This window comes from Pan troglodytes, chromosome 3 (assembly GCF_028858775.2).
Source record: "Pan troglodytes isolate AG18354 chromosome 3, NHGRI_mPanTro3-v2.0_pri, whole genome shotgun sequence".
Lineage (NCBI taxonomy): Eukaryota > Metazoa > Chordata > Mammalia > Primates > Hominidae > Pan > Pan troglodytes.
This window is the reverse complement of record NC_072401.2, coordinates 177,958,134-177,972,752: the sequence shown is the minus strand read 5'-3', so window position 1 is coordinate 177,972,752 and position 14,619 is coordinate 177,958,134. Positions and strand designations below refer to the sequence as shown.

The 14,619-nt window shown below is 37.5% G+C and overlaps 1 protein-coding gene across 1 annotated transcript; it reads right to left on the bottom strand.

Moving 5' to 3' along the window:
- Nucleotides 1-490: 490 nt before the first annotated feature.
- SPCS3 (signal peptidase complex subunit 3) lies at nt 491-14,179 on the bottom strand. Its single transcript, XM_001159544.8, has 5 exons — nt 12,621-14,179; nt 10,590-10,663; nt 8,571-8,647; nt 5,463-5,578; nt 491-4,541 (listed from the first exon to the last, which is right to left on the bottom strand). The coding sequence occupies exons 1-5, from the start codon at nt 12,761-12,763 to the stop codon at nt 4,409-4,411; spliced, it is 543 nt and encodes a 180-aa protein (XP_001159544.2). The 5' UTR covers nt 12,764-14,179; the 3' UTR covers nt 491-4,408.
- Between the last annotated feature and the right edge of the window lie 440 nt (nt 14,180-14,619).

Sequence of the window (14,619 nt, the reverse complement as noted above, 5' to 3'; positions counted from 1 at the left end):
AGGGAGTATTTCTGTTTTGACTGTCTGAATTCACTAGTAAATAAACGTTCCCTTAGTGAGCCAGACCAGCCAATGTGCCCAAGAAGCTGGTGGAGGATCAGCCAACACCCTGGCCTTTCAAAGAGTCAGCTATTTGCTTTAACCCATTTCTTCCTGAGCTATACTTTAAACATGCATCCTGAGATTTTTTTTTTTCTTGATCAGGTCTACGGTAGGGTTTTCCAGTGTTATTTCAAAGTAAAGCAATTTATGTATCAATCTTATCACTAGCCACTATCACTTGGCTCTCTTAGCAAGTCAGAAAGAACATAGGTCACAGCAACTAGAGCAAGAGCAGCATTTACCTTTACTGAACTGTCCAACTGCCCCTGATAAGATCTAATGTCATTAGGAGCTCAAGAATGAAAAAAAAAAAAACAGCACTTACAAAGGAGGACAGTATTAATGACAAAGAATCCCCATGGTTTGGTCACATTAGAAACACAACGCCTTCATTCTTCATCAATATTTATTGGGCGCCTATTATGTGCAAGGCACTACACTAGGCGCTGGGGAAGATACAAAGATAAATCTGACAGACTGCCCTCAAAGAGCTTACAGTCTAGTATAGGAGCATACAGTCTCTGGAGAAGATATTTTAAGTGTAACTAACCTCCCCCATCCCACCCCCACAAAAAAAAGAAAAAACCTACTAGACTTGGTTTCTTCCATTTACTTTTAGTTTAGCAGCTTCACGTAAAAAGCATAAATCTGAAAGTCTTTTAAAATGCATACTTTTACTGGTAAACAAAATTCATTTTCATTAGAAAAAATGCTGTTTATTGCAATTAAGAAAAATCTTCGGCCGGGCACGGTGGCTCACACCTGTTATCCTAGCACTTTGGGAGGCCAAGGCAGGTGGATCACTTGAGGTCAGGAGTTTGAGACCAGCCTGGCCAACATAGCGAAACCCCGTCTCTACTGAAAATACAAAAATTAGCCGGACGTGGTGGCGGGCGCCTGTAATCCCAGCTACTCCGGAGGCTGAGGCAGGAGAATAGCTTGAACCTGGAGGGTGGAGGTTGCAGTGAGCCAAGATCGCGCCACTTCACTCTAGCCTGGGCGTAAGAGCAGATCTCCGTCTCGAAAAAATAAAAAAATAAAGGAAAAGAAAAATCCTCAAATATATGTTCAGTATTTTCATGAATTTTTTTATGAATGACTACATTGTGAAGTAAACAATTTCCCAAATTGCATCAAAAACATGCAACAATTTTTTGAAACATCTCTTTAAACTACTGAAAGTCACACATGTAACATATACAGGCTTCTCTCTGCCAAAAGCAAGGAAAGCTTTGAAATGAATATATGCTTGTTTGCTACCAATGTTCACAGCTTATGGTTTTCCCCCATGAACCCACTTCATGTCAATGCAAAGTACTATAAAATAATACTTTGCGTTGACATATACCCCAAAGATCCAAAGCTCTAGATTTCTAAGCTTCAGATAGAAAAAAAAATAGTGAAAAATGTTCATTATCAATTAATAGCTGGGCTTTAAGATTATCATCTTAGAGAAAAAGCCCAGCTTTTCATCTCTAAGATGAAATCTTTAAAAAGCCCATCTATCATCTCTAAGATGATAATCTTAAAGCCCAGCTATGAATTGGCTGACGAGACCCACCAAAGAACTGTAAAATAATTCCAGGAAAGGAAACTCAAAACCCACTTTCTTATTACACCCTTAGGAATTTCTGAAGTTTGTTATTTTCCTTTCAGAATAAAGAAACCAAATGTAATCAATCAGGGGAATAAAAAAACACTGATACAGATGTTTGTCTAGGTTAAACTGTTAGAGAAAGGGATATGTGAACACATTTTTAAATTAATTCATTTCTAACCATAATTACTTTTAAATAAGTGTCTTCAAATTATTCTCTTTGCTCAGAATCATTTCTGGGCTCAGGTATTTCTAATCATACTCAGTTTTGTATAAGCCTGAAGCTTTGTGTCTTTGTAGAACATTATGAGACTTCTTTAAAACACTGAGACTAAAGCAAATGAACTGGTTATCAAACTGAACACAAGTCAATTTTTTAAATGTAGAAACTGCACCCAAAAATGAGTTCCTGAGACTGCAGGTCCTTATTCCCATGTTGGAGCATTCTTTTTCTGAGCAATTTCCCTTAGTCAAGCAAACAGAAAACTTTCTCCACATTGTACTAGTTGGGCATTTTTACTTATCTTCCTCACCAAACTCCAAAAAAAGTGGGCTTGTCAAATAACTGTAATTCAAGTAAATTTCAACATTAATCTCTACCAGACTAACAGATCCACTCATCACAGAAGTATAATGAACTGTTAAACTGGTACCAGGTCTGGTTAAGACTGCAGGCTTATCGCACATGCCTTCTTTAAAGAGGACACACCTGATTTTTAAGCTTTGACACCTGCACATTTTAAGTTTCCATGTCTAGTATTTGTACAAACTAAATGAGGTGAAATTTTCAGAGCGTAAAATCTAACAGAAATAAAGTAAATCAATATGAGTTATGTGTTAGACTTTCATTCGTTTTCCTGTCTTCATATTACTAACGTGCTTTTTTGTTCAATCTCTTTGCTGAACAGATAAATTTTATCAACTTGTGTGGTGTAAAAGGATCGCCATTAAAGTTAACTGGTCCAACTCTGTCATTTTACAGATAAAGAAACCAAGACCCTGAAAAGTTTAATGAAAAAGCTGGGAGCCAGGCAGTTTAGCATTCAGGTACCTTTGACCTTTCTGCTGGTTTGAAAAACCCATACCCACGGGCTTTTGCATGAACTATACAACTCCACACAACAGATGTTAAAATTAATGTAATTAAATAGTGATGTATTTCACATAAGGTAAATATAACAAATGTCTGTAATTTAAACTATTCTTAGAAAATATTAGCCCTTTTTGGTCACTGCTAATAGTGTAACTACAGTGTTTGGTCTTGCTTTTCTAAGGGTAACTGATTTGCAGTTGCTACTTTGAGGATGTTTATTTGTCCACTGCCGAAAAAAAAAAAAAACATGTTAAATACGATCATGTATTCAATCATGTATTATGTACTGAATTTCTAAGTTATTTTTACATACATGTAGATTTCCTTATGCTTTTAATATAAGTGAAATGAATTTATTCAGAGAATAAAATATTACCTCGATATAAGTTGTTGGCAGCTTGAAAATTAGTCACTTCCATATAAAATGGGAAACCTTTTCTAGAATAGAAAGGGTGTCCAGGGTAACAAAAATATCAGGAAGGTTTTAAGTGAAATTTGATTAGTCTGCAATCTGAGGTATAAGAGAAAGGATGAGCTCAGAAAATTAGAAGATCTGAGTTCAAGTTTTAATTCCACTCCTTGCTGGCTAGGTAACAATGGAGCAATTCAATAAACTTCTGGGTTTCAGTTTCTTATCTGCAAAGAGCTAACACTTATACTACTTACCTCATTAGATTATTGAGGATGACATACACTAAAGTATATGAGTGGTTTGTAAATGGAAAGCATACCACAATTATTATTATCCCAATAATTATTAAAATATAGACCTACAAAAAGTAGTAAATAATTCACTTAGTGACAGCAGGCATGCTCACTAGAAGAAACGTAACTCAGAGGGTCAACCATGCAAACATTTTAACTTTCAATGGCAACGCTAAAAAAAAAGTACAAAGCTATAAAGGAACGTTTTTAGAGAAAGCACTGAAGACACACATTTTGTTGACCTAAAAGATTTTAAAATGAATTAGAATAATTTACATCATATAAAGAGGTATTTAGTCTTTAAGTGGAGAAAGTTGCTAGTCACATGTAAGAAAAACAAGTATTCTGGGCCTTCCTAAGACAAATGGAATAAATTCCATCACTTTTGGCTTTTTTATAAACCAGACTTCTAACAAATAACCATATTAATTTTCCAGTAATCAAACATATCCTAAAAGAGGAAAAAGATAATGTCTACTTTTAAATCACATCCAATGTGAATTTGCGTGAATGCAAGGCATAAAATACAGAGTTATTATGACTCTACAGGCACCTGAAAGTTTTAACTACCTTTCATGCTTACTTTATATTCCATAAAGAATAATGGAAATACAGGGAATACTTCAAATATGTATTTTTTACAAATCTGTTTTATGTAGTTCTTATTCTTGTAAGATAATATTCCACTGTGGCAGCCTTGTTTTTTTGTTTTATTCATAATATTTAGTAGCCCATTAACTTTTCCCTTTAAACAGGCCTTTTGATGTTAGTTCTTATACCAAAAAAAAACAAAAAAAAAACAAAACCAAAAACCAAAAAACAAACCAACAATAAATGAAGATGTAAGGGAAGAGATTAATGAGATACAATTCATTAAGTATAAAAATATGTTGTTTCAAATTCAGAATAATTTAATAACTCTTCGTTATTTCATATGTATCTGGAAATGGGACAGATACGTGTCCTGATCCTGTCACAAGAGGTAGAATTCCAGCATTTGGTACGACGTTCCAAGACAGGGTCAAAGTGACATTCCTGTTTCCCCTATAAAAAGATATAATAAACACAAGTCATCAGAGACACTAGTAGTTCAAAAAAAATTTTTAAGACAAACACTGAGATGTCAAATACTTTATTTATAACCATCTATTCCTAACAGAAATCCTAATATGTTAATCTGCAAAAAGAACTATTTTCTCATGTCACTTAAAATCCAAGGACAATGCTAGAAGACAGGGGCACTACATTTACTGATATCCCAGGATGACCCATCTAAACTCACAGCTGCAGTTAGAACCATCAACCGAAAAGTTTAAATGATTAAAACAGTAAATGTAAAAAGAGACGAGCTAAGAATCAGAGCAATGATTTGAAGCCTAACTCTGTCAATTATCTAGATGGACAAACCTTAACAAAATTCTCATGTTCTGAAATTTTCATTGCAAATACAGACGTTTGGCTTGGTCGAAATAGCTTTCTTCTAAAATTATTTCCAATGTTTACCACTAGACTCTAAGAGGTAAAAATAACCTGAGAGATCAATCACACTGAGTAAACTGAGCTTTAGAGAAGTCACGTTTGGAGAACCAATACTACTTCTTTTAACTATTATCAACTCCTAGACCCAACATGCTGCTTCTAAGGTTTCCCGAGTCACGCTCAGAAAGGAGCCCTTTAATTTGACAACCACAGCCCTACCGCATCTGAACAAGCCCGTATTCCTTGTACACGCTTAGGATAGAAGCTTTATTAGTTTGACTATGACATTTCACAAACTGCAAGAGAATTGCTTATCTTAGATCTCACTTTGCATTTCCACCCAATCTTTCAGTTCAGATATGCATAAATACTTCTTTCCCAATTTTTCTCCTTTTACTCTCAAGTATTTTTCTTTAAAATAAAAATACATCTTTCTCTCTTTTTCACCTCTTATTAAATGTAAAAAAATGACCAAGAATTGCTCACTTGAGACCATTTCCATCGTCAAAGAAAAAATATTTTGTTTTCATATCTTTCAGCAGCAGCTTCGGATTATCACCTCTCAAAACAATCTTGTCCCATAGGACAACTTGGTTCAGAGCCTATATTAAAATGAAAATTAATTAGATAACTCACCAGAAATACCATCTTATCACTTCAAATTAAAAGTATTAGTAAGCAAAGAGTTTGACATGTTAATGAATTCAACTTTGAGGAGCTTGCTGAAATCTTAATGCATACAAATGATAGCAAAGAGAGAGATACAAAAAAGGGGCAAACTTTTCTCAGAGAGAAGAATGACAATTCCCTGAAGGAATTGATTCCTTCTGCTAACTCAACTGTATTACTTAGTGCCTTCGTAACTTAATGCAAAGTTTTTGATCTATAAGATCTCCAAAAAGTGAGGCCTTTGGAGGAACAGATGAATTAAATCCCTAGAAGGGAAATATTCTTTTAAATCACTTTTCCCTATAAAATTTCTAAGACCCTCCAGCTCAGCATGGATCCTAAATGGTGCCAGGAAAACAGACAGAGCCAATCCCTGTTCCATCACACTGCTAATACAGGTTACTGCTGATTAATTATGTCATGAAAATTTATAAGAAATCTTCTCCAAGATTTCTTTACAAAAGCTTTAAGAAATCACTAAAGAAATGAAGCCTTTTAAAGATCTTTTTTCCCTTTAATTAAGAAAATACATGCATTGTTGTCTCATCAAGGCAAAATTCTAGAGGTCAGACAATTCTTTTAAGCTACTCTTTCAACATATTACAGATAAGTTCCATTTAGAAAATTAAAAGTATGAAATGGAAATAAAAAAAATTTGTGGCCACTACTAAATCCCAAGGAATTTGCTCTTATTAAGTTAGCATCTATTTGCTTTTAAGGCCAATTACTCAGCATATGATGACTACATTAACTAAAAAGAAATGTAGAGCAGTTATTTCTTCCTTTTTTTTTTTTTTTTTTTGGAGATAGAGTCTTGCTCTGTCAACCAGGGTGGAGTACAATGGCACAATCTCAGCTCACTGCAACCTCCACCTCCCAGGTTCATGCCATTCTCCTGCCTCAGCCTCCCAAGTAGCTAGGATTACAGGCGCGCACCACTACGCCTGGCTAATTTTTTGTATTTTTAGCAGAGATGGGGTTTCACCATGTTGGCCAGGCTGGTCTGGAACTCCTGACCTCAGGTGGTCCACCTGCCTCAGCCTCCCAAAGTGCTGGGATTACAGGTGTGAGCCACCGTGCCCAGCCTGAACTAGTTTTTTAAATCACAAATTATAATTCATAATAAGTTTTATAATTAAAAGCTATTAAACCATTATATCAAAACCTATTAAAACTATTAGTTTATGATTGAAAGTTATTAGCGTGGTGGTGGGAGCCTGTAATCCCAGCTACTTGGGGGGCTGAGGCAGGGGAATCACTTGAACCGAGGATGTGGAGGTTGCAGTGAGCCGAGATCATACTACTGTACTCTAGCCTGGACAACAAGAGTGAAACTCCGTGTTAAAAATAAATACATAAAAACAACAACAACAACAAAAAACCAGTTCAAGTACTCAGATACTCAGATTAATGAATCCCATGCAACCCTAAAACAAAGGCAAATTGTTCTCAATAGGTAAGGATATTAATTAATTGTAGCTATATGGCTTAATGAGACTACCAAAAACACCTTGCACCATTTTTTTTTTTTTTTAAAGAAAGGTATCTGGTACTAAGATGGATTTTAAAATAATCTCAGAAGGTTCGAAAATTATTAACAATCGTTACAGCTTTTGATTATATATCGTCATAATGAGAATTATAATCACAGGTCTCAAATTTTGTTGATTCAAGTAAGTCACCATGCAGCTCTCTAATTGCAGCTGTGGAGAGAGAATATTTTAGCTTAAAGAGTAAACAACGGCCGGGCGCGGTGGCTTATGCCTGTAATCCTAGCACTTTGGGAGGACGAGACATGCGGATGACCTGAGGTTAGGAGTTCGAGACCAGCCTAGCCAACATGGTGAAACCGTCTCTACTAAAAATACAAAAATTAGCTGGGAATGGTGGCAGGCGCCTGTAATCCCAGCTACTCAGGAGGCTGAGGCAGGAGAACTGCTTGAATCTAGGAGGCAAAGGTTGCAGTGAGCCGAGATTGATGGCGCTACTGTACTCCAGCCCGGGCTACAAGCGCGAGACTCTGTCTTAAAAAAAAAAAAAAAGAAAGAAAGAAAAAAAAGGAAACAGCTGAGTGGTGGCAATACTACCGGCTACCCACTCCATTTCCTAGTTGATAGTTCAGCAATATCTTTCGATCTTACTATTGAAAGTGGTCTCCAACAGTTTTTGGATCACGAATCCTCAAAATACGTGTTATTATAAATGATGTAGGTAATACATATGCACTATTGTTAATTAATATCATTGACAGTGTCTCAGCCAACTTATCAGATCTATCTAGGTTGTCTTTGTGTTTTTTTAATCCTTCAGTGTGACACAGCAGCTCAGAAGAGGAATACAAGTATGAGCTCCACCATTTTCCTACTGTTTACATATGTATGGATTATTAGCATTATCTTCAATCTGTGATTTCTTCGCAGAAATCTTTTTAAGCCACTTTTCCATTTTGAAAGGATTGGCTAAAATTTTATAGTATAATCCACTTATGTATTGCATATACTGCAATAGTTTACAACATGCTGAAAGCAAATGAATAAATACTAGGTAGCATGGTGAACTTCCTGACCTACAGAATTCCTCCTTTCCTCCAGAATATCTGCATATTGTAGAAGGCATGTGCCCATCTATCTGACTTAAGGGCTGAATATGAACATTAACATCAGTTCATACAGCAAGTCTCCATTCTGGAGACCCCAATGCTAGAGAGCTAAATAGAACAAACAGAAAACAAACGAACAAACAACAACAACAACAAAAAGGCTCCCAAAAGATCAAACGTTTTCATAACACAGCTACCTCCACAGGCTTGTGATGTTTTGCTAGGTAACTCAGGTCAGATATTTTAAATATATAAAAATGTGTATTCTTTCGTAAAGAGTAAGACTTTAAATAGCTATTAAAATACTTCTAATTAGATATACTTACATTATTTTTTGTTGAATATTCTGCTGATAAATAAAGAAATAACTGCTTAACATTCCAATCAAATATATTCTCTAGATGTAAGTAAATTAAGGAAAATATAAATTTATGAGCAGTGTATCACTTTTAAATAGATCTTAATTATTCTTAGGTTATTTATCCATAACAGTAATACTAAAGTAGAAAAGAGAGAGGTGGCCCAGAAACATAATGTGCCACTAATTTAATAAAAATATGCAGAAGATAAATACATTGTGAAATCCAGCTTATTCCAAAACAAAAAAATGTCAGTATGAGATTACTGGCATCCTCCCATACTCCTCCAAGGATTACTAGCTGAGATAGTTTGATTAGTAAGAAAAGAACAAATCCAAAATTTGGTTTTCTGTAACATCAACTAAGTTAAAAAAAAAAAAAAAGAGGACTCGATATTTCAAGCAAATACAATTCCACTGGAGCTCTAAAGTATAAACAATCACCACCATTTAAATTTAACAATATGCAAACATAAACAAGGCTCAATAATTAACCAAGTATAATAAATTGTACATGTCACTTTCGGTCACATGCAAGTAGACATTAAAATGTCTCTCAAAGATGCAAATGACACCAATGTGCCTCAATTCAGTTTCCCAAAGAGGACAAGAACTTCACCAGAATTAACAAGACTGGTGCCAATACCAAGAAATAAGCGGAGTTAATATTTGGATTTTTAAGTATTATGTTAATTGTTAAGTTAACTCATTTTACTATATGAGTTTCCATGCTGGTAGTAACACATTTGTTACATTCCATTATTAATTATGTGTAACCACTAAGAATCACTCCTTTAGAACTAAGTCTAGGACTGCTGTTTACAAGAACAGGAACAATTTCAAGTAGTAGTAGCAGCAGCATTAAGAAAATCTGAAGAAACTACAAATAATGAGATTGGTAATATATAAATACCATAGATACCAGGAAATTTCACTAGAATTCTCTGGATACATAAAATTACTACTCTCACAGTAGACCTAAATTCCCTTGAGTAGATTTTTAAAAATTACACAAAGACTTAAAAATACACATGAAATTCAGCATAAGACTCTTCCGATGGTACACTCTATTTCCTAAAAAGGTACCTACAGAACTAATTCTTAGCCTATTTCTAAATCCAATAATTACCAAAACTTAAGCTAAAAGTAAATTTCATGGTCATAGAAAGGCAAATTAGATAAATTCCCCAAGTATATGATCAGCTTTAACTGTTCAGACAGGTACTTTCACACAAGTTCAGATTGTTCAATCTCCACAACCATTTAAATCATGGGGTATTAAAAAGGCAGATGAAATCAGGCTAGAAATGGCAGAGAACATTGCCAAGATATTAACCTAAGAAAGACCCTAAAAAAGACTAGCCTGGCCAAAATGATCAGAGTTGTCAAAAGATAGAAACTGAATGTCAAGAGAAAATATTTAAATATCACCACCAAAGAAACTCTTATAATTGTTAATATTTTCTGACTTTTATAAAAGTCCTTATAAAAAGAGTTATGATGGCAAAAAGCAACCACAGGTTACCAATAATTTTGATATGACCTTTTCAAATCATAACACACGTAATTCACTTTTTAAACATATGTTTCTCTCTGCTATAATAAAATATGGATATATTATTTGAAATTGTACATGAAATATTCATAGGCAGGCTGAGCATTGGTAATATTTTTCCTTCTTATCCAAATGATCTAATTTTATTTTTTCTTTCTAAAATACAGATTCAAACTTTCTTATGTAGTTTTCAATCAATTTAATGTTTCGGTTAAGAATTTAAAGTATGTTCACACAACTACTCATGAATGTATGAAGTTTTCTCCAAGTGTGATGGGGAGGTATTAACATTATTTTACTGATGAAAAAGGCGGAATTTCCAAGGTTTGGCTGATTCAATGAGATAGTCACACTGTATCCCAAATCATTAAACAACACATATCTCATTATAAAACTATAGAAAACGCAACGAAATATTTTCTTAAAGGATATCAGCAGTTATATCAAATGTGATAAATCCCAGATCACTTCTTTCTCTAGGTCCAGTGAAATCTTCTACATTTTTTCTAGGAATAAAGATAAAAGTTTTACCATCCTTCCAACAGAACATACACAATTCACGTAACTTCTTAAAGAGAAAGAATACAGGTGTGTGCACAGGTGAAACTGCAATCCCACAAAGAAACGAGTAAACACCAGAGAAACCTGTAAGTGTGAAAACAGGAGAAACATTCTAATCCAATATTAAAGTAGGTCTTCAGCTAATTGCATATACCTCAAGAGAATCCCTAACAAAGCTCACAAGGGGATAAAAACTGCTAAAAGGAATAGTAAATACTTGATGTAAAGCAATTTTGCAGAATGGGTAGAAGAAAGCTACACATGACTACAAGGTGATACGAATACTAACAGATGGCATATTAAAGGATGATAACAGTAATCACCCCCTTATCCGAGGTTTCACTTTCCGGTTTCAATTATCCGCGGTCAATCTGGTGTGAAAATAGGTGAGTCCAGTAAAATAAGTTATTTTGAGAGAAGGGGAAAGAGATCATATTCACATAACTTTTATTATAGTATATTGTTACAGTTCTATTATGTTATTGTTAATCTCTTATTGTGCTTAACTTGTAAGTTTTATCATAGGTAGGTATGTATGTACGGTATAGGAAAAAAACAAGTATATATAGGGTTTAGTGCTATCCGTGGTTTCAGCCATCCACTGGGGGTCTTGGAACGTATACCTACCCCATTAAGGGGATACTACTGTAACCAGCTGCTATTTACTGTTTACTACGGCTCAGACCCACTGACAATATTTTTCACATTTCAAATAATTCTCACAACCTACCAATTAGGTATTACTTCCATCTTAAACAAAAAGAAATTAAGGCCCAGAATGGTAAGAAAACTTGCTCAAGACAACAACAGCTAACATCTGTTCAGTGTTTAATATGCACCAAGCTCTTCTAACCCTCATAGGGCTGACAATGGCAGTGCTGATTTCCACCCCAGGTCTATTCGAACAATATCTAACAAACATCAGTACAGTAATTTAAAAAAAAAAAAAAAAAGGTGAGGGGAGAAGGCTCGCTATTTGATGACTGGCTTCTTGGCGATTCTGACAAAGAAATAAACTAAGGTTAAAGAACTTGTGGAAGATGGAAATAGAGTAGAAGAGTATGAGAACAAGAGATGGAAAAATAAATACGACGATTAAAGACAAAAGTGCCAGAGGATAAAATCAAGGACAAAATAGGCAATAGCGAAATGGCACTGTCATTTCGAACTGCATTTTTTGGCGTTTTCGCAGACTTCTTCAAGTGGTTGGCAAAAGAAAAAGAAAGAAAGAAACCCAACAAAACAAAAATCTCGCTGTATCAGAAGGCTAAGATGCTTAATTCTCTCAGTGCCCAACATCTCTGGCCAACTTCAAAGCAGCTCCAACTGTTTACTGCCTTCTGAAGGTGCAAAGGCAACAACTGTAAAGGGAATGTCAAACAGGGCAAACTCGGGTGATGAATGACACAAAGACAACCCCGTCCTGTGGCCTCCAGAGCCGCCAGGAAACCCCACGGAAGCCCGACCCAGAGCGCGGCGGCAGCGCCTGGAGGGCCTCGCATGCGGACCACGAGCAGCACCGGACGCGCGGGAGGCGCCAGCCCAGGCGGGCGGCGGCGCCGGCTCTGCTGTTGTGTTGCTCCCTCATTGGCCAGGCGTGGGTGGAGGGAAGTGAGGAACAGGAAGCAAGCGGAGGCACCGACCTGAGGAAGGCTCAAAATTAAAATTTAAGAGCAAGCCCGGGAATTTACGGTGGAGGGGTGCAAGTTCCGAGGGGACGCCGGAAAAGCCTGCGACGTCCACCCCTTGACGACCGCCCTCGGGGGCGAACTGCCGCTCAGGAGGGCGATCCGGACGCCCTGCCCGCGGCCCCGGCACGGCAGCCCCGGCGCGGCGGCCCGGCTTCGGCTTCCGCCCCAGCCCGGTCCCGGCGTCCTGCACCGCCAGCCCGGCCTCACTCACAGCATGATCCGCGAGACGTGCAGCCGCACCGGGACGCTCCTGTCTTTGAAGGCGGTGGTGATGAAGCAGCCGAAGGTGAGCGCCGCCATCACGCTCAGCGAGAAGGCGAACAGTGAGTTCGCCCGCGACAGCACCGTGTTCATCGCGATCGTCTCCCACGAGTCCCGACTCCACACGCACACCCAGGCTCCCGTTCCGGCGGCGGACCGGCTCCCTGCGATCCCCGCCGTCTGCGGTGCGCGCGTTCCGGGAGCGCGCGCCGCCGCGGCCCCGCCTCCTTTCCGGTCCTCCGACGCGAGCGCGCGCGCGCCCGCTTCCCGAAACACACCCACAGCGCGCACGGGGCGGCGCGGAAAGGGAGAAACTCAGCCGCGGGCCCGCCCCTCCGTCGCGGCCTAAGGCCGCCACCAATCAGCGACGAGTGAGGGAGGGGCGGGGTTTGTCGTGGAAGACCCACCCCCTCCTCTTCTAAATTGCTTCCCGACCCTTGGGTTCAGAGAATTGGGAACCGGTCTTACGCTGTCCTTTTTCGGTTCTTTGGTCAGAGGTCTGGGACTGCGACTTCTTGATTACTTATGTACCATTTATTTTCACTTGAAACCGGCAGCAAGTTAAGGTGGTTTAGAATCTGTCCTGACGGGTGGCGTTTGGAAGCAGCACTTTACAAAACGCCTGGTCCTCTCCTTTCTTTGTCAAACCTGGTCAAAGTTAGGACTTGAGCCTTTTTTGGAGGATCTGAGGAGCAGTGGGGAGTGGGGAATTAGCCGCCCAAGTCCTTAAAGCTGTCACGTGCATCAGTATTTCCACCTCCAACGTCAGTCCAATTCCTGTTAATGCTTTGCTTTGTATGGATAGCTAAAGATGTTGTAGAAGATAAGGGTTGAGGCTACCAATCCTAAGTATTTGCATTTTAACATGGTGATTTCTGATAAATAAAAGGATAACCTTTCTGGGTTCTTAGGAGCAAAGAAGATAATGGCTGCGGAATTGCTCTACCGCATAATGTATAAGAATTTCGTTGGGTCATTAATAAATAATGCAATTATTTTATCACATTTTCAATATCCTGAAGGGCATTAGGGTTCAAACCGAGCCAATCCTGACTCTGATTATACTATCTGCCAAAACCTTCGTTCCTTTCACAGCTAAGGGTTTTTATAAAAATGGATTCAGGGTCTGCTGAAATAAATTTTTTTTAAAAATTTCAGTCCATAAACCAAACAAAAACATCTGTCCTGGAATGTGATCAGGAACAAACCAGAAAATTGTGAACATCTGATCTTGATACTGGCTTATGTTGTCTCTTGTTAAGCTTTTGCTTCTTTGCATTATTCATGACCATTCAATTAATTTTTGTATAGCCATACAGGTAGGATTATTACCAAGTGCCTACCGTGTACCAGGAATAGTTCTAAGCCTTGAGAATACAGCACTAATAAGGCAGACTCCCTGCTCAAATGGAATAGAGCCAACTAATGAAAAATCGATAAAATAGAGACTAAAGAGAGATCCTTAGTTGCGTTTAAAATCTTAGTTTTTAACTTCCAGGCTGGCACAGTTTGTTTAAAAAAAAAAAAAAGGATTTTTATTGAATGCCATCTATACTGCAAGTGATACAGAGATTGTACTGATCACTTTCTACACTCAAAAGTATATAATCAGGTAGAGTTAGTAAAATAAAAACAAATCTGAAATGTAAAACAAAAAAATACCCTGGGAAGTTACATAGCAAAGGAGGAAGGAATCACAGCCCTGGTAATGTGGGACAACGCAGTGTGCAAATTATTTAACACAAAGCCTAAACAAGACACATTATTATTATAGCACGTTTTAGGGAAATAATTCTTGTTGTTGAACTGCAAGTACAGGTATATCTAAGAGATACTCAGAAGGCTGGTCCTGATAAACGATGCATGTATAAAAGAGTAAGCAGAAATAAGCCTGGAAAGGTAAGTTATGGTAGAAAACCAGGTCAAGAAGTTGACTTTATATCAGGGAA